This window comes from Macrosteles quadrilineatus, unplaced genomic scaffold, assembly GCF_028750875.1.
Source record: "Macrosteles quadrilineatus isolate MER2022 unplaced genomic scaffold, UCM_ALF_1.0 Scaffold_1__1_contigs__length_201487025, whole genome shotgun sequence".
NCBI classification, from domain to species: domain Eukaryota; kingdom Metazoa; phylum Arthropoda; class Insecta; order Hemiptera; family Cicadellidae; genus Macrosteles; species Macrosteles quadrilineatus.
Window position 1 is genome coordinate 185,037,445 of NW_026542594.1, and position 25,121 is coordinate 185,062,565.

Genomic DNA, 25,121 nt, shown 5'->3' on the forward strand with positions numbered 1-25,121 from the left:
CAAGTATAAATGGTGAAAATTGAGAAGAGATCAAATTATTAATGGCCAAAAACGAGAAAAATCAAGTACAAAAGGGGTAAAACCAAAAAGGGAACCTTACACATATTTTGGGAGGAGCATACAATGGGCATGTGAAGCACATCTAAAATAAAAATCTAAATAGGATTTAAATACAAGTATAACGTAGACAAAACGTAGTTGTACGGAAAAATGTAGAGAAAATTACAAAAACTGTTTTTGTTTTGTTTTGAAAGGGTAACATTTCGGAAATTTACAAAATACAAGTATTTTGTGTAGGGCTTCAAGGAAAAAAGGAATAATGAAAGGGAGATTATCAACGTATTTTTTTGTGAGGCAACCGTCTGAGAAAACAAAAAATCCAAACGAGTTTATTACAAATATTTTTAGTGGACATACACCAAAGTAGTATTATTTTATATAAAACAGAAACATAAGAAAAGGTTATTATTTAAAGAAAGGTGTAGTCTATGACTAAACGTAAATAAAAATAAAATGTGTAAAATAAAAAAGTTCCAGGTATGATTGCAAGATTATTGATTCTTTTTTTGTAATCAGTTTTGCATGCTATTTTTCACTTTTAGTAACATGTAGATAAAAAAAAACTCGTACACAATAAAAAAAGGATTAATTGCGCTTTAAATGTAACGGGAAAATGTAAAAAAACCTAACACAATATAGCAGTATGACTGATATTAAATAAATAAATGTGTAAAATGAAAAATAAACATTCACATGCGGTTCACTTAATTATTAAATTCTCTTAAGACGCATTGTTGTAGATTTTTATTGGGACTTAATTTATAAATTTTTAACTGAATTTGGTTTTACATTACATTTAAAGTTTCAATTTCACGAGCTACATGAATTTCTACAAACATTGAGTGGAAATTCTGCAACAGGTAGTAAAAAGGGAATCCACCCGTATGTTATGGGTTGTGCATTTGAAAACAATTTAAACTTCTTTATATCACGCTCATTGCGTGTTTTGGTAAAATTCTTTTCTGTAAAACATTTATAATTTATTTCGTTCAGACAGGTATTCCACTATTGTGTTTTCTAAAATATACAGAAGTACAAGTTTATGATGGTTTATACAAATTAATATTGTTTCATAACATTGCATAACCAACTGTTTTCAAGTAAATGAAAAGATTATTTTACGGAGCATAAACTGTGTCCCATATTTTGTTTTTAGTATGACTGTCTAATTGACCTTTTTTGAATTAACTTTGGTTTGTTTACTGTAGAATTGTATTTCAATTGTGTGTAATGGTGGTACATACAGTTTTGTACATCTTTTGATAGTTCTCAACGGGGTCAATATGTCCATTATCTTCGGGAAATTACTAAACGGTCCTGTCTAGAAAACAGGTAATCTTATTCAGTAAAAGTCCACACAAGTAATTTCACTCCGTTCTACACTTATCCTTCACTCAAATATTCAAGTTGAAATCATGACAGTGATAAGGATCAGTTACTTACAAAACAAGCGTCTCGTTCCAGACAGGATTCAAACAGGATTTGATGGTTTTTGTTTTCTTCTTCACGTTGTCCGAATCCCCCGGAATGAGCTTCATCTTCACATAAGGGTCCGAAGATCCGTTGGGATCCATCGGGATCAGGTTCTTTCCTTGTCGCACTGCAAAACAAACAATCGATTGAATAAACTCGATAAACATTGGTCGATCGAATAAACAATCGATTGAATACAAACTAAATATATAATCAATTTGTTTTACATCTTTAAACTAAAATGTGCAAAGATGAAGATGGTATTTAAAAAGATGAATAGTAAATAATTGGACTTATAGTATCACAGCCTCTATAGTATCATGGGATGATAGTATCACAGCCTCCGTATTATTGATATATTGTGAAAATGATGCATATGTCTTCTGGTATTCCAGATATTTAAGTTGGAAACTGTGGTAAAATCATTCTTGTTTCAGTCTTATACAATCGGCCGATACTGTTAACAATTTCGTCATGTGTTAGTGAGATAATTATTTGTATATAGGCTACTGTATTGTTTTTTGTCTGATAAAATTAGTAAGTAGATCGATAAACGCAAGTGATAGACATACTACTCGGGTTCAAATCCCGCCAATCACAAATGGATTTTATCCAAGTAACTTATAGTATGTAATGCCGCAGCCATCTAGTCTAGGCCTAGTATGAAGTAATTTTAAAACGGTCCCGGGCTAGAACATAGCGTCCTAAAAAGTAATGGGAGAGAAATAAAAAAGCGAAAATAGGAACAATACTCTAAAGTTAAAACTAGAGAGAAACTATTTATCAGTTCAATTTAATTGAAAAACTTTTCAATTAATCAACGTCAACGTTTAACAATAAATACTACAAACATTATCTTGTTATAGCTCGGTGAGTAAAGTATGAGCTAGCTCTCAAAGTATTTTTTTTTTTTAAATAGAGTTTAAAGCATTATTGAAACGTTGGGAATAGTGTTTGTTGTGTATGGTCCCAATACTGCAGCACTTATTGAAACGCTCAGTCTAGCAAACAGTTATCCAAAGTTTCATTAGTTCACCAATATTTACTCTATGTCGTTTACCTCAAACAACACTTCACTATGGAAATCGAACGAGAGTTTATTAATGAAACGAATGTTTGATATATAATAAGAACAAGTTTTTGTTTAAACGTATAAGATGTATTTGTTAAACGATGAATGATAAGTGTCAAAACATTATTTAGTACTCGTGACAAATTTGCAGTAAAAGATTCCTTGAAGCCGTATTAAATTGTATTAAAATAATTATACCTAAAACGATGTAAAGGACATTTCCCCTTATACTTGTAAATTAACAGAAGATGCTAAGACTAAAAGCCCCTTTGGTATCATTAAGTGTATTTTATAATCCTAATTTTCAACTTTTAACTGAACCGAAATAGAAAAAAAAAACAAGACCAAGTAGTTAAAGATATTTCCCCAACATTAAGGACGTTTTTTTGTTCTGGGACGCTAGGCACGAACCATGGATTGTTTTCACATCACTTCAGATAGGGGTTGCGGCATTATCACTTGGAAGAAAAAATCATTGGTGATTTGGCAGGATTTGAAACTAGGACCTCAGGGACCGAAGTCACGCACTCTAACCACTAGACCAGCTCGCTCCCTACCACTCATAACATTAATAAATTGGTAGTTATAAATAGATAATTTCAATAAACGTTTGTGGTCACGATATTTTCATTAAATATTTGCATATACTGCATATATTCATTACGAATACAATTACGATTTATTCGTCTTCGTGCAATACTGATATTCATACTCGATTGCTTGTAAATTATTAACCAAAATATAATAATTATACAATAACATAAATCGTAGCGTTCAAAAAGTACAATGCGTCAATTTATTTCAACATTTTTCAGTATTTCTACTCTTGTGCCTAAAGAGTTTTTATAATTACAAATTATCGTTCTTTTTTAGTTAAACAGCCGTTATTAAACAGAAAGAAAAAAAATAAATCTAATTTTGAATTTTGGTTTTTACAGAATTGTTATGTAACTGAGGATTACAAATAAGGAAAACTGTGTTAAATGTTGTTGAATAGAATGTTTTCGTAGTTTACACTGATGCGGGATGAACAACATTGTGAATTACGATTATAATTGTTACTAAACTCACTTGTTTTTGCCCGCTTATGAAACAAAGTTCCCATTTCACATCAGTTGCACATTTACGAATCAGTTTCCTTATTGTACGTTAAAAAAATATTTGCACTTAAAAACCTTATTTAACATTAAAGTGTACAAAAATTGAAAACAAAATTTAAGAAAATATATTAAGTGCTTGAACATTTCAAATCTTATATATAACTTTTCCAAACTAAATTAAAAGATATAAACTTAATAAGTCTGTTTAATCAACCAACCTAAAAGTGTTTTAAATGATCAAATTTAAATAAACCGTTTTTTAGGGTAGTTTATGTAACGATTGCGTAATCACTATTTACGTAAGTTGGGTACACTACTTTGCCTTTGACCATCTTTTAAACAACCACTACTCCTAACTTCCAAGAGAGGTTATGTTTTAGTTTATAACCTCTCACTGCCACTGATAGTAATGCGTCTACTCATTCTACCAACCACTCATTGCACCACTCATCCTACTTATATATATACAGGGTGTTCATTTAAAAGAACACCCTGTATATATATTATATATATATAATATTATAAATGAGAAAGTTTGGATGTATGTATGTTTGTGACAAGTAAACGTGGTCGGATTGGGCTGAAATTTGGCATGATTATAGCTCACGTTCCCGATTAACATATAGGCATATTCTTATCTCAAAAATCCTTTCGGGCTCCGCCCCAGTGGCTCTGCAGTTCCCCGTGTTAACCTTATGAGTATTCGTATTTAAAGGTAATTAAAGAATTTAGCGAGCTGTTTCAACTAAAAGAGTTGGTTCTATGATATGCAAAAGCATTCAAAATTTATAAGATTTACCAACAGGGTGCAGCACTATTATTTTTTTCCATTATTTATGAAAACAGCTAATTTGGACTAAGCAAAAAAACTGTGATACGCTATGAGAACTGTCAAAGTATGATTGTTTACAGTTATGTTTATGGTTTTAATTTCATGAATAATTTGTGATATTTTGCGAATTTTTAATTGCAAACGCAAAGATCGAGTATAACTGCAATAAACATTTTATACTTATTTGCCAACCCCGTACTAAGGACGGGTACTCTGCTAGTTTTATAATAAATTAGATTGGTCTTAACAGCTGATAAGTTGACGTTCGAAGTATTGCAACTTTACTTCTTTTCTCTCGCTCTTTAACCCTTTTTGGTTCGGTACTAGTGCTGTGGAGTAAAAATCCATGCAGTAAAGTAAAAATATTTAATTCTAAGAACTGAATTGAAAATGCTAGTTTAAAAAACTGTAATAAATATTTTATTTCAATGGGAAAATGTTCTTGGTGTAATAGTCTAAGAAATTCCTCGTAAACGTTGGTTGACTATATTTAAACATAACAGTTTCATCTTTCATGAGAAGGAAGATACAGTATGCCATAACGTAGCAGATGGAGCCTTGTTGTAGTATGAGTTAAGGTATATACTCAGCCCGTTGATTGCATTACAGCTATATGATACTTGTAGACCCTACTCCGGTATTCATGAATATGGGACCGGCTTTAGAGTTAAGCTCCGGATAGGTATTCAATATTCATAACGGTAATGTGGTTTTAAGTTTGAATTAAAGTTTTCAGATAGAGTAGTTAATATTTGTTTTACAGCCTGAGTTTGGTTGGTATAACATAATTAAAACTCATATTTTTTTTAATTTCCGTTAAAAAATCTTTTCCATTATGTTACAGATGACCAAAATATGGACTCCCTTATATTAACCACCCTGTGCTCACGTTTATGTTATAAATGATCAAAGACTATCACACTACAATGATAGTATACACTTAAAATACATGGTGATTCTAAATTATTGTTACACAACTACCCCTACTAACTACTATTGATTACTTAAAAAATGTAGCAATTTGACGTTGAGTATGAAGTTTTTAGATTTAGAGAGGTAAAAGTGTGTTAGTTTAAAATCATAGTAAAAAGCTAAACATTTCTGTGGAGGATAATTTTGCAACGATTTTTACCAAAATGGTGGCAAACTTTAGAATCTTCTCTTTCAATTGAGTCTCACCCCGTGATGATAAGTTATATATATTTTTTTTCATTTATATAGTTTCAAAAGTGTGACAATAATTTAGAATCACAACGATTTACTCAGTGTTTATGCTGTCAAGATATAGGAATCATCCTAGATTTACAAATATCTCAACCCCTTTTTATTTCGATTGTACTACTTTTTTAGGGAGGAAAGGCAAAGCTATTTGAGATGTCGCATGACTGTCTTCTTGTTAGGAATTTAGAAGTTGACTTCAATATCTTGGGCCTCAGGTAATACCTAAATTATAGATACAAAAGTTAGTATTTAGTAGCAATAGTGGTTTAGGAGTACGTAATATGTAACTATACCATGAATCTCATTATTGGAAATCCGTTTAGGGAGCTGGTCTAATGGTAGAGCGCGGGGCTTCGGAGCCCGAGGTCTCAGGTTCAAATCCCGCCAATCACCGATCATTATATATATATGAAGATATTGGAGTCAACTTCTAAATTTCTTACAAGAAGACAGTAATGTGACGACCCTCTAAAACTAGCGTCAAGTAACTTGTAAAATGGTCCAGGCTAGAACCTAGCGTCCTCGGATGTGAAGGTGGGATACAAAAATGAAAATGGGTTAGATGTAACTTATGAAAACAAGGGGAGGATTTACATGGTGGTGAGGGGAAGGGGGGGGGCGTTTTAACCACTTTGCGTACTATATTGTACTATTTAAAGGTTATGACGGATTACTCACCTTCCACCGTGAGCTTGCTGCCCACACAGGAGATCTTGAGCTCTATTCTTCCTCGACGCTCGGTGTGGTCACATCCACACAGGTTGGGCACGCTTTCCTCGCAACGCTTATGGACGTTCATGTCACAAGCTAAAACATGGCGGAGGTTAATATCTGATAGTGTTGAAGAAAAAATATGATTCGTTATGATTATAAACCAGAGATGTTTGATTTAATGGGCATACCAAATTTTCCTACTTTGACTTGTCTTCTAGATGATTTTGAATTATAAAAAGGTAGGATGTTCTTAACAATTAAGTTTTAAGTTTTAGTTTCAGACTTTTTAATATAATATTAGAAGTGCAAAAGAAGGTAGGAGGGGTTTTAGAAGGCCAAAGTCAACAACCAGCAACGAAATGACGAGGAAGAACTTTACCTTACATATGATTGTCACTAACCGATAATTACAGTATTCAATATACAAATCTCGTTAATTTCGTGTGTTTTCTGTTCTTTGGGTGTGAATAGCTGGACGAAATTCAAAGTGGAATTATTTTAAGGTGGTGATAATGTATGATACTTGTTTCATCAAAACCTGTAACTCGAATCGTCCACAAGGACAAGCAAGCTTTGGCGGAAGATTTGGTATGCACATTGACTAAAACACATCAGAAAGGGACGTGGAAATACTATCAGGAGTTGTTTGCTTTGAACACCAACTATAGGGTTGAGTTGGGTCAGGTTTCAAGAGTGTTAGGGTATAGATAATTTAGGGTTGAAAGGTTCTACTGAGTCACGTTTTATTTATAACTTGAAGTATTTTACCCTGCTTTAAATTTGCATACTATTGCATCTGGTGCATATTATAACTATAAATTTGTTTATCATCAATTTAAATGAATTTAATATAAAATGGGTTTGGGGTATAATTTTTGTGTTCGTGGAACTGCATGTCTTGTTCATATTTTGAAAATGGTTAATAATGAATAATAGTGAAGTCCTAAAAAAAGAACCAATGTAATATTTAAAGAAGTATGCTTTTAAAAGATATGACAAATTTTTGTACGAGTAATAATAAATATTTAACTGCAGTGAAAGATATGAGTTTTCAAAAGTTAAAACTACAGATCAATAATAACAATTTTACTAGACCACAATTAGATCACCTAATTTTTTACCTTGCTTTGTTAAAAGGACCATGTGTTTTTGTAAGTATTTACTTATTAATTAAATGGTAGTTATTATTTATTAAATCGTATTTATTTATTAAATGGTATTTATTTATTAAATTAATTGTATTTATTTATTAAATTAATTGTGTTTATTTATTAAAGAACTAAAATTATGTATTTTAGTTCATTTATCTTCGGACAAGCATGCAAACATTTTGCGAAACATACACTGCCAATATAAACAGTTTCAATGATAAATGCAGCACTTTATATTCTAAAATTATAGTAATTGTTATAATAATCATCAAGTACGAATGCATACAAAATTGAATAGTATTCCTAGAACGGAAATTCCTTATATTCAACAGTACATAGAAAAAGATCGTATTGTGAAGAAATGAGAGGGAAATTAGAGCTGAGAGAAAGAGAAAAGGCAACATGAAGAGAAAAGGGGGTGGGGGGAAATATTGATCAACTTTGCGTTCCTGTGTGTTACAGCCACATGTTGGCTCATAGATACATGCATGCTCATAACTGAATATACAGGGTGTGCAAAAGTGTAGCCCACATCTTTTTGGGTTTAATTGTACATCCAAATTGTTGTAGGGTATGGATATTGATGTTTAAAGTGAATTGTCATATTCAGGAGTTGTGGGGAGTGTATTTACTGTACCAAAGATTAAATTATTGATAAGAAAGGTCAGTTAAATTATTTTGAAAAGGTTTAAAATAGGAAAGACTAGTACGGATTTGTAGTAGTTTTTTTTTCATAGAAGGGAGGCTCTAGTTTTCTTACAACAGTCTAAATAAAAAATATTTCGGATTTTGTACTTTCAAAAAAAATTTAAACACAAAAAACAATCAACAAAAATTCTTCTGTAAAAAAAGTCTCGTAAAGAAAGCCGGTATTGTTTTAAAGTGTTATTTAGATCAATAAAAATAAATAATGTTTGTATTATATTAATATGGTCTTTGACTTTGGTATCTGTTAAAAAGCTTACCTTCACATTAAGCTGTTAAATTTTACTTGCATGAAAACATGAATTTCTTCTAATAACAATTTTACTATAATTAATGAAATATTATTTAAACTTAAGATGAAAGAATAGTCTACAAACAGCGGTTGGTGCTTGAATACGTGTGAAAATAATAATTACCTAAAAGGAAGTGATGGGTGAGGTAATAAAGTAACATGCCCAAATGCATTTTATCTAATAAGTTTTTGATTAAACATTGACCTCAGGTTCAAAACCCAACAATAACTACCGTGGAATAAAATATTTGAGCTAGAGGTAAGAGAGAAACAAAACAGTTGTGTTGCTTCAAACGTTCCATCTCGTTTTTATTACTCAACAATACGTACCAAATGCCGATTAACACCAGTTAAAACTTTCTGGAAAACTTTGAAAGACTGTGGGTTACCTTTTTAATTATAATTTAAAATATTCATAAATACTGTAGTATAGTTTAAAATAAACTACAAACCACAGTAAATAAATGTATATAATTCAATTTTTTAAATGTGTTTGTTTATGATAATACATACCTATAATATTAATATGTAACATATGAAATAGTAGTTATTAGTTACCGGTAACAAAAATTATTTCTTTCCTTCAAATTATTTTGAAATAAAAAAGTAATAAGATTCTGATATTCTAATATTATTCTGAATCTGATGAATCAGTAATAAGTTTTGTAGATAGTTATAGATATATACAGGGTGGTCGCGAATAAGCGTTAAACTTTTTATTGGGTATAATAGGAGCATAAATGGAACTCGGAAACGTGGTTTAAAAAAATATATCTCATACACACCCCCAGAGATGACATGTTTTAAGTTTTTTGAAAAAAATGGACATAAATGCAAAAATGTTGCATTTTTCGGGTTAATTTAAAACTTTCAGCAACAATTAACTGTACCATCGCGTTCTCCACAAAATTTTGAATAAAAATACATGCATTTCAACTTGCCAAAATCTGCATAGCTACTTATTAAATTGAATAGAAATCAAAATTTGTGTTTTTCAAAGAATTTTAAAAAAATACGTAAACATAAAACTTTTTTTAAAAAAGGTTTTAACGAGCAGCAAACACTTTTAAAAACTGCTCCATGATGTAAGCTTTCAAACAATACCATAAAACGTAATATTTGATTCCGATAAATGTCCACTATTCAAGTTTGAATGGCGTAAAACACAGGTTACCCAAAACATTTTTACTACTGTCGCGTCGTAATAATGTTTTTAGATTAATTAAAATAGCACCATTTAAACGGATTTTGAAATAAATTTTTTTGCAATATTTTTTCAAACTGGATGAATTAACTCAGCTATAAGGCTAATCTTATACCAATTCAAGTAAGATATGTACCTATGATATGAAATTAAAAATTAATAATAATTCATTTCGTAGTAGAGAAATTAGTTTTATTATTTACAGTACAGCCATGATATGAAACAAGAAAGGACTTAGTCGTTTTCTCTTATTTACACTACTGCATACTTCACTAAAACGACAAGGCTGTGCCCTACAACCTAAAAAAAAAACACGATACAGATATTTGATAAACTTTAATCCATTATTTAATCTTTTAATTTTACCATATTTTAGGGCTAACTGTGTTTTTTTTGATGAAATGTCTGTACAATCTATCCAAAATGTTGAACATTTGTATTACCTAAAACTAAATTATTTGTCTCATGTGTTCAATTTAATCCCCAGCTACTATAATATTTTCATTTTAAAATATTTAAGGCTACTTTTATTTATTAAGTTGAAGTTTATCAAATATCTGTATCGTGTTTTTTTTAGGTTGTAGGGCACAGCCTTGTCGTTTTAGTGAAGTATGCAGTAGTGTAAATAAGAGAAAACGACTAAGTCCTTTCTTGTTTCATATCATGGCTGTACTGTAAATAATCAAACTAATTTCTCTACTACGAAATGAATTATTATTAATTTTTAATTTCATATCATAGGTACATATCTTACTTGAATTGGTATAAGATTAGCCTTATAGCTGAGTTAATTCATCCAGTTTGAAAAAATATTGCAAAAAAATTTATTTCAAAATCCGTTTAAATGGTGCTATTTTAATTAATCTAAAAACATTATTACGACGCGACAGTAGTAAAAATGTTTTGGGTAACCTGTGTTTTACGCCATTCAAACTTGAATAGTGGACATTTATCGGAATCAAATATTACGTTTTATGGTATTGTTTGAAAGCTTACATCATGGAGCAGTTTTTAAAAGTGTTTGCTGCTCGTTAAAACCTTTTTTAAAAAAAGTTTTATGTTTACGTATTTTTTTAAAATTCTTTGAAAAACACAAATTTTGATTTCTATTCAATTTAATAAGTAGCTATGCAGATTTTGGCAAGTTGAAATGCATGTATTTTTATTCAAAATTTTGTGGAGAACGCGATGGTACAGTTAATTGGTGCTGAAAGTTTTAAATTAACCCGAAAAATGCAACATTTTTGCATTTATGTCCATTTTTTTCAAAAAACTTAAAACATGTCATCTCTGGGGGTGTGTATGAGATATATTTTTTTAAACCACGTTTACGAGTTCCATTTATGCTCCTATTATACCCAATAAAAAGTTTAACGCTTATTCGCGACCACCCTGTATAATTATACGAGATTTTGGTAAACAAGTCATAAGATGTTCATTAATCATATTTAACAAAATAAATCTTAAAAGACGTGTAAAAACTACTGAATGAATCAAAAGATATTATTTGCCTGAACATTAAAACTTTTTCGGTATTATTATTTTTCCAAAACGAATAAAACAATAACTTTGTTGTGTTTTATATGATTTCTTGTAATATTTAGGCATATTAATGAGTAAAATGGCTTACGGTCCGTGGAAACACATGTTGGTGGTAGTTAATAATCTGTAGGTACAATACTATTGCTAAATCGGAATACTATGACAAGTATTTACTAACTACCCAACTACCCAAACCAGAACTCTGTCTAGCTCTACAATCCCTCTCAAACATTGCCACTAACCACAGAAGCTTTGGGAATGTCTTTAGGTATATACATTAGTGCCGATACTTTAGGAACCGGTGATGAGTGAGTATAGCCATTGAAAAACTATGAATATTACATGAAAGCATTGAGGAACGAAAATATTGCCAAAATATTTTCCTTAATATTTTAATGTATTTTACATTAATGGATAGTGTGAAAAGAGTGACTTGTATTCCACGATTTGAATACCATTTTTTGTCTATAACTTTGTTGAAAGCTGTGTATGCTTACGATTTTGCTGTACATGAATAATCTATTTACAGGACTTGATTGATATTACACGTCCTGTTTTTATTTGTTAAAAATAAAAACAATTAGTTTTTAACATTGATTAAACTTTTTTTAATATTTTTCAATTGTCAATTTTTTAAATTGTGTTTTTAATAAACATTGTTTTATTTAAATAATTTTTAAAACAAAACAATTTTTAAAATTAAATTAATTATTGAAATAAATTAATTTGTTAAATTATTTTTTTTTATTAAATTGGTTTTTTTAAATTAAATAATATGTTTAAATTAAATTAGTTTTTGAAATAAAACTATTTTCTTTTATGGAATAACTGTAATTATTTTAATTAAATAAATTGTTTAAATTAAATAAGTTGTTTAAACTAAATACATTTTTAAATTAAATTCATTTTTTTAATTAAATAATTTTTTTTATAAAAAAATTTTTAGAAAGTTAATTTGTGTATAAATATTTTTTTATTGAATTATTATTTTTGGTGCATTAATTTTCAATTTAAGTAATTTGTTAATTTAATTAATTTTTAAAAACTAATGTTTATTTCAATAAATGCACATTGTATAATGATTTAAACAAATTCATCATTAATATTTTATTTTGTGACTAACAGTTTTAAGAAAAACAACATTCAAGACAATTTTTTTATTTGTGTAGGCTAAAATAGTTCTCTTACACCTCATTTCTATGAGTGGCAAGATATTGATATTTTAGTAAAAAAACTTACCTGTATTTACAACAAAAATGTTTATGTGGTCAATAAAAGAAAAGCCACAACAATGCATTTATTAAGAACCTGGGGAAGTTAACGTTCAATTAGACAGTCTAGAAATTATATTAATTCCAGGATGGAATATCGCTTACGATTGTTCGATAGCATTCCTCAAGCTTACCCCGGGCTGAGTAGGAATAGTTTCAGCACTATCGGATATAATTTAGTTGGATGAAGGTTAGATTAAGCTGAAGCTCAGAGTTAAGGATTGCAGTGGTGCAAGTTTATATTTACTGGTTTTTATACAAATTCTTAAACTTTTTTGTTCCTATAATACACGATCGATTGATATTAACTCTGTAATACAATCTGGAACTAATTTTTAATATGAATATGTAATATTCTTACAACATTTTAAGTAGGTAATATTTTTCATTATATTATTATTATAATATTTTTATCAGTTTATTTTTAGAGCTAAAATATAAAATGTCTTTCTTTTTAACACTCAAGTATCTAAAACATTACAAAGGCTAATTTTGCAATCCAGCTTTATTTGGTATGCGATTTTGAATCTTTTAACTACAATAAGTAAACCTAATATTCTTTGTCATTAAAAAGCTAATTTCATTAAATATCCACGGTATTTTTAGAATATTACGTAAAATAATTGTTTCGTTTCGACATTTTATCGTTTATTCAAAACAACTCAATCGTAATAAAATTAAATTCACAAAATTCCAAAAGTGTTATGAAAAATAGTTCCAGATTATTCAATAACACTATGACCTAGTGGTGTTATTATTGGTCCAAAACTATCCTATTTTTGTAATTCTCTCAACATCCTTGGCATTTAAAATATTGTTAGCAAACGGTCAAAACTCACCCTTAATCACCATCAAACTTCGTGATTTTGCTCAATCAATTAGCATTGTAAACGTACAAAACACTTTTTCCCTCTTTCAGAATTCGTGCCAAAACCTTTCATAACTATACTCACTCAACGCCCGGACTACTACGCAGAGGTACTACAGATGTCGCCATCAATAGTCCGTTCACAAAATTTAGGCAGTTTAAGTGGAAGGTTTCCTGGGTTCCCCCACAAGTTTTTATATCAGCTGATCAATTGTTGGCTGTTGTTTCAAATATATTGAGGTGAAGGAAATGGATCCGCTTCACCTCATATCAGCTAATCAGCTGTCAGATGTTTTTTTAAAGTTAGAATGAGGTGGAGGGGGTGGAATCGATTCCAAACTGCCTAAATTTTGTGAACAGAGTATGGCTACGCCTCACTGCTTGGTTAGGACCACACACTGACCGGAACATTTGATCCCTTGCTGGGAGATTCCGTGCAACATGGAGCCACAATGGTCGCAGAAGGTGGGGGTGATGTAAGTATGCACCTCCCATTTGTGTTTCTGTTCCATCTGTACCAACAATAGCATCAGAAAAGGTGTACGGCGCTGGCTATATGAGTCCGACAATTTCCGCTGCTAGCTCCAGAGATTCTGAAATTATTTAGTAGGGACGAGGGTGGAGATTTTGTCGTGAACAATAAACGGGTAGCCTCAGTTTTTCGTAATACCACAGGTTTGGCTATTTTAACCAGCAATGGCATCAGTAAATATGTATGGTGCTAGAAATAGTCCAAAAAGATCCGCTGCTAGCTCCATTGCTTCTGAAATGATTAAGTTGGGACGAGGGTGAAGATTTTGTGGTGAACACTAAGCGAAATTAAACAAACACCGTAAAACACCACAGCTTTGACAAATATGAGATAAAAACCATTTTATTGAAAATGCCACAGGAAATGGGTAGCCTTTAAGAATATATGCGTATGTCCGACCGTCCGACGCATTCTGCTCCTAGCCTCAATACATTTCTGAAATGTTTCAGTTGGGAGTATTTGATTCGGGCAAAAGTTTGTGGCGAATACTAAATGTCTTTAAATTCAAGTAGAAAACAAAGTACCACCGTGTTGACAATGTTTAGCAACAATAGGTATATGATGCTTATTACTTACTTATTCAAAGGTATATGATCCTAGGCATACTATCCTATACACGATATTAGTAGGTCCGACCAGTTCTGCTGCTACACCTAAAATAACCTAAAATATAGGAAGGAGGAAAGAGCGATATGCCTATAACCTCGGCTAACTTTTATTTAATAGATAGTGTTGGTTAAATTTTGTGTAGAAATTTCATACTAAATATTTTACTATCTTGTAGCTTCCAGCCACAGCGAGACAGTACATTATTTAAAGAATCCAACTCCCCACCCCCCACCCCTATAACAATGACTATTGTTTCATTCCCTTTTGTCTGCCTTCCAGACAAAACTAAGAAAGGAAGGTAATGTTCTCCTATGGGAGTTTTTGAATACCTAATTTAAAATTTACTACAAAGTCGGAAATGAGCTTAGTTAAATATGTGTTTGAGTCAATTTAGCTTTTTGTTGAGTCATACTTAATGGAAAAAAATTGACTTTAAAGTAAGATTCATTTAGAAGACCCATCTTAACTTCTTGCATTTTATAGAGTGAAAACTAATTTTGGACAAGTAATTATTGGCTGTTATAAGGGAGTATAAATATGTTAATTGAAACATGAAAACTTTGAAAATTTAACTTTGAGCTGAAATACTGAAGGACTGAAGTACTAGAAAATATATTTGGGTGTTTAAACCTTATTAATAAGCTTTGTAAGAAAAATCAATTATTTTTATCAGTGAACAAAATGTTGCATAATAGCATTGACAGATACAAAATATAGTATGTCAAAATACCGAACGAATCCAATGAATTTAAAATAAAATGTTTTGTGCTTCTTGGATTACAGAATGTAGATGTACTAAAGAGTGGTGAAACATTTAAAAAAGGGGACCAAGTTTTAGAGGTAATGTATCCTAATTTTTTCATAATTTACAATTTGTTTAGTTGTGTTTTTGTTGCATATCTTCTAAGTTAACATAAAACGACCTTTTTAAAACAGGGGAGACTAAACATCGGTCAATAGATAATAATAATCATGTTACAAAACAAAAGCCGACTATTAACCTATGCATTGTGAGCAGTTTCACCCCATAAGGACGGCCCAAGGAGAACGGTACAAAATAATTCAATGGTATTACACTCTTGTGATACTTTTCTAAGCCAATTCTTTTAACTATTTTGCTGTGTCCTACTTTGCGATCCTATCTCACGTATAATGTTTCCACAATCTTTCCGACCGACATGACATTTAGAAAACGATTGCCTATCCCTAAAACATGAAAATTCAAGAGCGTTCACAATTCAACAATTACAAATACATAGAAATAAACACGCAACAACTCATTCGAAGAGAAGAAACATCGAACAGTAAAAGCCAAATTCCACAGAGACTCACCTTTTAAAATGTACACAAATTAGCAACATCGCTCCAAACCCTATGGCAGAATTAGTAACTATAACCACCACCGCAGGCATCTGCCAATCTGCAGATCATGCTGCCAAGTCCGTGTGCCGGAAAGCGTTTGTTGTAAGAAATCATGCTCCGAAAGAAGAAAGCTGAAAGCATCTGACAGGCGCTAGACTATCATTAGCACAAAGATAGGGACAGAGAGAGAAGAAAACAGGCTCTAAACAGAGACAAACATTCGTCAGTCAAGATACACTACGTGCAACAGCGCTTCTTCCTGACAAAACACATAAGTAGTGGTAAAATGGGACTTCTGGGACAAAACTGCCACTTTGGTAGCAATGTATAAAAATGTCTTACTTTTAGTTATTACTGGATGACAATGGTATAAAACGTTTTGGAAAGTTTAATTGTTTTTTGTGGGTAGTGTAATGTTAATGTGATGACGGCATAGTGATAGTTGGTGTAATATAAATCATGAGTACAGAGATAGAGTGCAAACGTAAAGAATCATTGTGTTGTTCAGGTGTTAGCAAGAGGTGTTTGTGTAACATTTTATTTTCCTGCGCAATAAACATAATCTTTTAGATGGATTTCTTATGATGTAATTACTGCTTAAAGTAACAACAGATAGGTTCTTTAAGTACTCGAGTTTCTCGAACGGAAAAAAATTGGACATTCAAATTAGTGCCAGCTATTATGATAACAAAATTTAAATAAAAAAAACTGTAACTTATTTAACCCAATAGCTTTTGGTTTCATATGAGGGTGTATAAAATACAATACCTATTTTAAAATTTAAATCGTTAAACATTGTAGTTAAATGAGTTACTGTACAATATTTTGGATCTATAAACCTAGCAAAGATATTTGTTTGTAATCATTTTTAGCCGCAACAGATGCCTATGTGACCATTGTTGTAGCAGTGCTGAGAAATATTCATGTTTTTGTTTAATAAAGGAGATTTATTTCATTTCATTTTCATTTAATCGTTTTTTAATATTCATTCATAATTCATTAATAACTAATTAAATAAATATTTAAAATTTGTTGCCAGTTCTAGATTTCTAAAACATTGTTTGCCAATTAATTTGTCTATTTTTTTAATCTGCCAGTATATAATCGTATGTTTTTACCCTCTAATGACACTCAAGTGTAATTTAATAATGTTAGGTTATAAAATTGGTCAGAAATTTCATAATAGTTTTTGGTGGTATGCGAGTGTAAATAAGTTCGATAAAAATTATGTGTTTATATCAAATGTATTCTGAAGTTAAATAGTATATTGTGTGTGGTATAAATGTCCAAATACTAATACTACACAAACACTGATCGTAAATATTAACCCTGTAGTAGGAACAGGAGTTCTCATAAGCTCACAGAAAACGTTTTTGATGGTATTTCTTGTAAATATGATTTAATTATTTCCTTAATTTAATTGCTTGGTTTGAATAATTTTCCATTTAATAAATATCTTACTTCAATATAAATCAATTAAGTAGCTACTAATATAATCCACATCATACAAGTACAGGCATTCTATGCTTACATTTATTTAGCAAATATCTTAACAATATTTATTATACATTATTAAAATTTTTTTTAACTCGTAAGAAATTAAGACTATTTACTTTTTTGAACTATTACTCCATCTACAGCCGTTTAATTTTGAACTTAGAATTATCATAGTACGTTTGTGCACATTAAATAATTTTTCTTTGTAAAACAACTTAATCTTTCCAGATATGTAAACAGCGAAGTGTAGATTGGACAGTGAGTATTTCTAAGTAAAAACCTAAATAAATATAGCGCATGAAAGCAGATTACAAAAAGATCCAATATTTTAGCTCACCAGGGCTGACCGAAATAATTACAGGTTAACAGCGTTATTAAAATAAGGTAATAAATAACCATAGCGTGTAAAGGTTACACGCCAACCCTATGAATTATAAAGTGCTGATAGTGAAAGTCTTGAACATAGGCGTGTAATACCTAAATGCTCATGTGGTTCCAATGTCAAACGATTTGTATTTTTTATGTGAGGTGTTTGGTGGGGTAGAAGCGCTGCATGCATGGTTGCATAGACTACCTTCACATTTCATCCCTTGATGTAACACCCCGTACAAGAGGGAGCCGCAGTGATCGCAGAACGCCGGACTGGCGTACGTGTGGACCTTGAACTTGTGTTTGGTCCTGGTGCTCTGTCGGACAACAATAATAGTCAGTAAGGTAAAAGAAATGCTTGATGGCCAGCTTGTATTTAGAAGGATTTAATTTCGGGATCGTTGGTACCTGAAAATCAGCACATTTGATAATTTGTCTCTCGGACGATCAGCTGCTAGAAAAGTTTGGGTAACTAAAGTGGTTGATGATTTTTAATAACATTATAATGTTTCTTTCCTTTGAAAATATTACTCACAAAATAAACCACACGACTGCTGACAGGCTTAAAAGGGTTCACCGAAAAAATATTTTGAGCTGAGTTGAGAAATATTGTACGTAGGGTGATTTCTAATAACACGTAGCTTTTATAATTGCATGTGAATTGGCAGAATACATTTATTGGAATAACGAATTGATATGGCAGACGGAAAATGAAAAAAATCCATTTAAGAAGCTAACGATCATATCAGTAATTTGGTGATAATTTGGCCTCGAATGAAGAGTGTTGAATACAGTAAATAAAGTTCTTTAAGGAGAACATAATTCAAACAACCTTCAGTTTAACCATAGACAAAAAGAATTAAATATAGACTATCAGCCATGCTGCAGTTACCATGGTTACCATAGGTTCTGGAGCACACCGCTGGGAGCACCGTGTAATTACGTAGTGCGGTTTTTCTAGTATTCGTGGTAGCGCGTATGCCGTAACTACATGGCGCTCCCAACGGGGTGCAACAGAACCTATGGTAACAGCAGCACAGCTAACGTTCTACATTTAATTCTTTAAAGTTCTTAAAAGGCGGGTCTTTAAGGAGAACATAATTCATACAACCTTCAGTTTAACCATAGACAAAAATAATTAAATATAGACTGTCAGCCGTGCTGTAGTTACCATGGTTACCATAGGTTCTGGAGCACACCACTGGGAGCGCCGTGTAATTACGCAGGGCGTATGCTGTAACCTACATGGTGCTCCCAACGGTGTGCAACAGAACCTATGGTAACCGCAGCACAGCTGACGTTCCATATTAAATTATTTTTGTCTATGGTTTAACGGGTTTCATATCATCAGATTGGATGATAAAAATACAAAATGCAAACTTCGAATCAGCAGACATCAATTTGGATATTACTTGTACATTCGTGAACCTCATACACATATTGTTTGCATCATTTAAGCTTAACAGAGATTGACTAACTTCATCCTAAGTTGTTTTGTCGTCTCGATCTTGATATTTAAAGGGAAAGTGATATTATAGCTTATAACGGTTTGTGATACGTGAAAAATGTAAATCTCACAAATAGCCGATCTGTCTGCAGGTATAATACGCTCTTGCAATGATTCCAGTAAAAACATTTTTACGTTACATCAAACAAAATAGTCCGCTCAAAATAAGCATCTCGGAAATGTGTACTTGAATGGAGTGTATCTCACGGATGAACGATAAATACCCACCCACATGAAATGTAAATATCCACAGACATCCACTCCTACATCAGATTGTACCGGTTCATGTAAATATTCTAAGCTATCAGTAAAGCTTTAACCCTTTCTGAGTATTTGACTTTGTTGAAATTTACTCGATGTAGAAAGGGTTAAAATCCACAAACTTAGAATATCCTAGGATTTTAACTTTTTAAACTTGATAGGGTTTATTTTTATATGGTTTAGCTAACTCACAACCCATTCTGTGAGAAAATTATATCAATTCAAAACTGCTTATAATATTTAGTTGAATATAAATTGGACTACGCTATGCAAATAATATATCACAATATTATATTGTTCAGAAAATAATATAAGATTGTCAAAACATCATATTTAAGTAACTTATTGAACAGCAGTGTAAGTATTGTTAAATTTACTGGAAAAACGTGAAAACACATCTAATAACACTTAAAAACATATGTTTACACTTATAATGTTGACTCACAAGGCGGTAAATGTATAACAAATTTAAGTGGTGATCGATTTTGATTGGCCACTCTTTAATTTATTTACCATCATTCACCTATCAGGTCTAATGATTAATGGAGTGTCCAATCAAAATCGATCACCATTTACGATGTTTAGGGTATGTGATACAACAGTATGAGTGTAAACATATGTTTCAAGTGTTAGACGTACATTGTTATGTACTTTCAGTTACATCATAATTGTGTACGTAACCTGCATATTAGATCAATATTTAATTGTTTAAAATAATATATATATAAAATATATATATATATATATAAAATATATATATATATAAAATATATATATATAATAATAGTTTTGGGAGGTTTATACTCCACTAATGGGCAAAGAAAGCTCAACAAAGCTGGCAATGTTGTGATTTAAGCTGTATAAGCTTTTCTTTCTAAGCCCTACATTTGTGCAACAAGCCAACGAAAACTGCGTTCATTTCAGTGTTTACTTTGTTCATTTTGTCACTTTTAACAATGGACTCAATGTATAAATATCATTCAGATGACATTCATAGGATTTAAAAAAGTGTTATAAGATTAAAATTTATATACTATTTTCCGGGTGATAACATTTAATTAGGTTTATGTTTAGTGATTTTCTCTCAACAGGTTTATATTTTACGTTTTAGTAAGGGGTTTCTTAATCATTTTATCATAGCGATTAATTATTTTGTCATTCGATTCCTTTAAAAAAAGTGCGATTGGACTTTTCAGCGTATTTTGCAATATTTTTAAATTGCTTTTAGTACCTAACCCAATAAAAAATGAAGTTAGTTTGGTAACAAAATTAAGTAACTCAAAGTCACGGTGGAATTAAATTAAACTTAAGTAATAGATTCGAGAAAGTTTATTATTTTAACAAGTATAAAAAATTTTATTTCTCAACATATTTTGCTCCTTTTTTATAAAGGACTAAATAGAAATGTCAATGACCTAGGTTGTATCTAGATCAACTTTTTTGTTATTAAGTTGATTAATGTCAAGTTGAACCCCAAACTAACGCATAGAAACGTGTTCATTATTTTTTAAACCTACTGTTGAATTTAAGTGCAAAAATTAAAAAGATAAAAGATCTGTTGTCTTGTTAATGTGATAATAGATAGTCTACAGAGTCCAACCGAATACGGTTACAAAACGAGGGCAAGTCAGTAAGACCAAAAACTCCAAGAGGCTTACAACTGTTATCCCTCTAATCCAGCTTAAGGGACGCCTCTGAAACTCATGAGGTTTTAAGTTCAAGTAAAATGTACCAATGTCAACCTGTAATCTGTAACAATCAGTGCAAAACAGTATAAAATGTTCAAAAAGTAAATATAAACATTATTAGTTGTCAACTTAAACTCCTAATTACAATCACTATTATGTAAATATTTTAACACTCAAAATTGAATGTTTTCTTATATAGTCTAGTAATAAAAAATAAGGTGTATAACAGGATGATAGGATATTTCAACTGTATAATGGAAAGTCAAAATATATTTATAACATAAAATAAATAAATCATCTAAAAAAGTGTAAGGTAGGTATAAATATAAACTATATTTCAAACACTTTTATTAATATATCTATAGAAAAATACTGTCAGGTCTTAGAAAGAAGATAGTTCTCCTCAAGGGGATGAACGAAGATTTTAAGGGTTTCATCAATACTGGGTCTTTCTTTGACGATCTCGATGCTTTTAACCACAAGAGCAGGGAAGTTAAATAAACCCTCCAAGTAGTTTTATATCATTGAAAATTTTAAGTCAAATAAAATTTGGTAAAAAGTTGTTACTCTTATAGTTTTATTATGAGTAAGCAACGTGAATTCAAAGTCGTTTAGAATAACGACTTTAATATATAATGTTGAATATTTAATATACATTTGTATTGGTTAAAAATACAAGTTTAAAAAATATATTAAAATTCGTCAAAATATCGCTCTTTACCTTAAACAGTTTTATCAGATCAAATAATTAATCAACACGATCAACAAAAGATTTGGTTCTTAATGTAGTAAGGATATATAATACGGAAAGCTTTGTGAGGAATCCTTCATATTATTTTAACCTCAAATTGTTGAATATTATATGTTTAAGTACCTATAATATTATTAAAAAAAAAAATTGTAAATACAGAGTCAATATGAATATAGCTTGATTATTTTTCGGGTATACTTCCATATCTGTTGGCACAAACAACCGAATGAAAATATCGGTCGATATATCGAATGAAACAATCGAATAATCGATATTTTATTCGGTTGTTTGTGCCAACAGATACGGAAGTCTACCATATTTTTCTATAGTTTACTAAAAAAAACGCAACATGGTACTGTATTTAAATAATTATTAAAGGGATTTAAAAATTAAATACTCACATCCGAGTCGGGTCCTTTGTCCGCACCCGGACATGTGAAGGAAACGAACTCATGGCAGCGCTTGTGGACCACGAAACTGCAAACTGGAACAAATACATAAGTTACTTAAAGTGTAGTAAATACAAATAAAACATCTACATAGGTCTCAACTTTTTTAATTGTTCAATAACATTTTTATATAGTTTTGTATGTGACTATTTTAATTCAGAGTTCACCTCGTCTGAGAGACGTATATTTTCTCATTGATAAGTGTATTACCTTTTTTTACTAGGCTGTAGGTTGAATCATTATGACGTGGATCAAATTGGTGATTAACGGTATTTGAACCAGAGACCTCGGGCACCAAAGTCCCACGCTCTATAACTAGATCAAACCGCTCCTTTGATAAGTGAACCTACAGTAGTTTAAACTTGAATGACAATAAAGTATCGCGTAAAAACCACATAGATTGACAGATCTGAACCTGGGCATAGAAAATGGAATTCCCGCGTTCTATCCATAAGAGCGTGTAAACATCTTCTGTCACTGTAAACTTACAAATCCAAGGTTAAAAACTTAAGTGTTAAAACACATAAATTTATCTTGTAGATGGTATTTTTTATGCAGTGGTAAGCCCGCCGCATGTCACATTTTTTTCAACATACGAAGAATTATATTAAATAAACGAGTTCTTTCAGATACGGGTTTAAATACAATTATAGATGAATCACAAAGATGAAAATCGATATGAGCAGTATTTTTCATAACGTTTCGTGAAACGGGTACATGTTTTTTTTCTGGGAAACCTTGACAAATTTACCTAACTATTACTGTTTACAAAATTTACAAATTTACTATGTGTGTTCGTAGGAAGTTTATTTTTTACATCAGAGTAGGATCTGACTAATATATGAGTCTATTGTTATGATTATTTTACATTTATAATTGGATTGACTTTTGAAGCTTTGCAAACAATATTACTAATATCTTTAGTGACAGTCTTCCTACGAACACACATCTTTTGCTTACACCTTACACCTTATACACGCAGTTCTCTAAAACATATGTTTAATTTCAAACACAAATATAAAGCAATACTTTTAAGATTCATAGATTTGTCTATTCACATACAAAAACGATTTGTATGGTAGCACAACAACTTGTCCACTCAATTGTCTAGAACATTGGTTTAATTTGAACACAAACAACAACACAAGACTCATAGTCTCCAAAGAGTGTAGGTAGACGTGTTATTTGGTTTGGAACATACTGAAGTGCTTGAAGCTGTTTATACGTGTACGCAGCCATCGAATATCAATATTGCTGGTTAAACAAAAGCAGCTTGATGTGGGAGTTTCATCACTGCACCAAAACGTTCAGTAAAACCTGCCACTTCTCCTACCATTTACAATTTATCGTCAAATATTGAAACTGTTAGAACCATTTTGTTTTTGATTATTGCTGGTTTTATTCTTACCTTTTTTGTTGAATTAAAAGTCATAGGCTTCAAAGAATTTTGGCTACCTAAGGGAATTTATAAATATGAACACAATCAATTGATTAAACAAAGACATGCTTTGTGATTATAGTAAATAATTTGACCTTTCTATAAGCTATCAGCTGTTTTACAGCGAAGCATAACGGAGAACTTCGGAAAACCAAAGACGTGAAGTCTTGATGCCAGATTTTTTAAAAGGGTTTTATTTAACAATTTGTTGTTGACAGTGCTTAACAGCTATTTTTAATGCTCAAAAGTTAATTTGTTGTATTGCATAGCATTTACTTATTGTTCAACATATTATAGAACAGATTGTAAAGTAAAGAAATAAAAAAATAAAAAAATAATTTGTTTGGTGATGTTTCTATTAAGAGCAGGAAAAGCATTTAAAGGAATACTTTTCATTAGTTATGATTAATTGTTAATAACTTACACCTCATAAAAAATATGAAAATAATTACATAAAATATTTTAGTAGAAAACTTATACAGATTCTATTTAAATGTTGACACATTATTTTTCAGGAAAAAAATAAAATTCCAATAAATTCAAGGAATTTATTGAATATTCAAAGGTGTCATAATAGGGTGTTTGTCTAAAAACGTTGTTGTTAATCATTATTGTATTTGATGGACAGAAACACTAAACAAATAATTAAATTAATTGGGTTGGCAAAATTATATTTATATAAAGGACATGTAATTTCATGATACTAATGTTAAAGTAAAATATCATTATGAAATTTTTCATGTTCAGTTTTAATGTGCTTACTCAAGCATTACACTTAGGCTGTATAATTTTAACTAAGGTTCTTTAAACAAATTTCCCCCAATGAATTCTGGAAATTCTAAAACCTGGACTAAATTGTTTTAACAAAATTTTAAAATTAGTAATTGAACACCAAAAACATTCGTTCATCCGTCTTATATCAGCAAAGAGCCCCATTTTTAATACTTGTATCTACAGTATTCTAGTTACAAGTAAGTTTTACATGAGGTACAACGCTTGTCTGTGGTTATGTTATGTAAGGTAGGTCAAGTAGCGCCTTAAGTATCACCCCTACAGTAACTACCCTGTTACCATTAAACTGGTGAACCATAAATGTACTGCTGATGATAAATGTCCTGGTAAATTTTATTCATAAAACCTCAAGGGCAATAAG

General features: G+C 30.8%; 1 protein-coding gene across 3 annotated transcripts in view; it reads right to left on the reverse strand.

Moving 5' to 3' along the window:
• LOC128991569 (protein kinase C, brain isozyme-like) overlaps positions 1-25,121 on the reverse strand; it is a 188,791-nt gene that overhangs the window by 18,036 nt on the left and 145,634 nt on the right. For 2 of the 3 annotated variants that reach the window (XM_054414575.1, XM_054414591.1), the window contains exons 3-6: positions 22,483-22,565; positions 18,080-18,191; positions 6,437-6,565; positions 1,504-1,660 (exon numbers count right to left, since the gene is read on the reverse strand). In XM_054414575.1, coding sequence (XP_054270550.1) covers positions 1,504-1,660; positions 6,437-6,565; positions 18,080-18,191; positions 22,483-22,565 — 481 coding nt within the window. Of the gene's footprint in view, positions 1-1,503; positions 1,661-6,436; positions 6,566-13,908; positions 14,018-18,079; positions 18,192-22,482; positions 22,566-25,121 lie in introns of all 3 variants that reach the window. The other variant, XM_054414584.1, reaches the window with a different exon arrangement.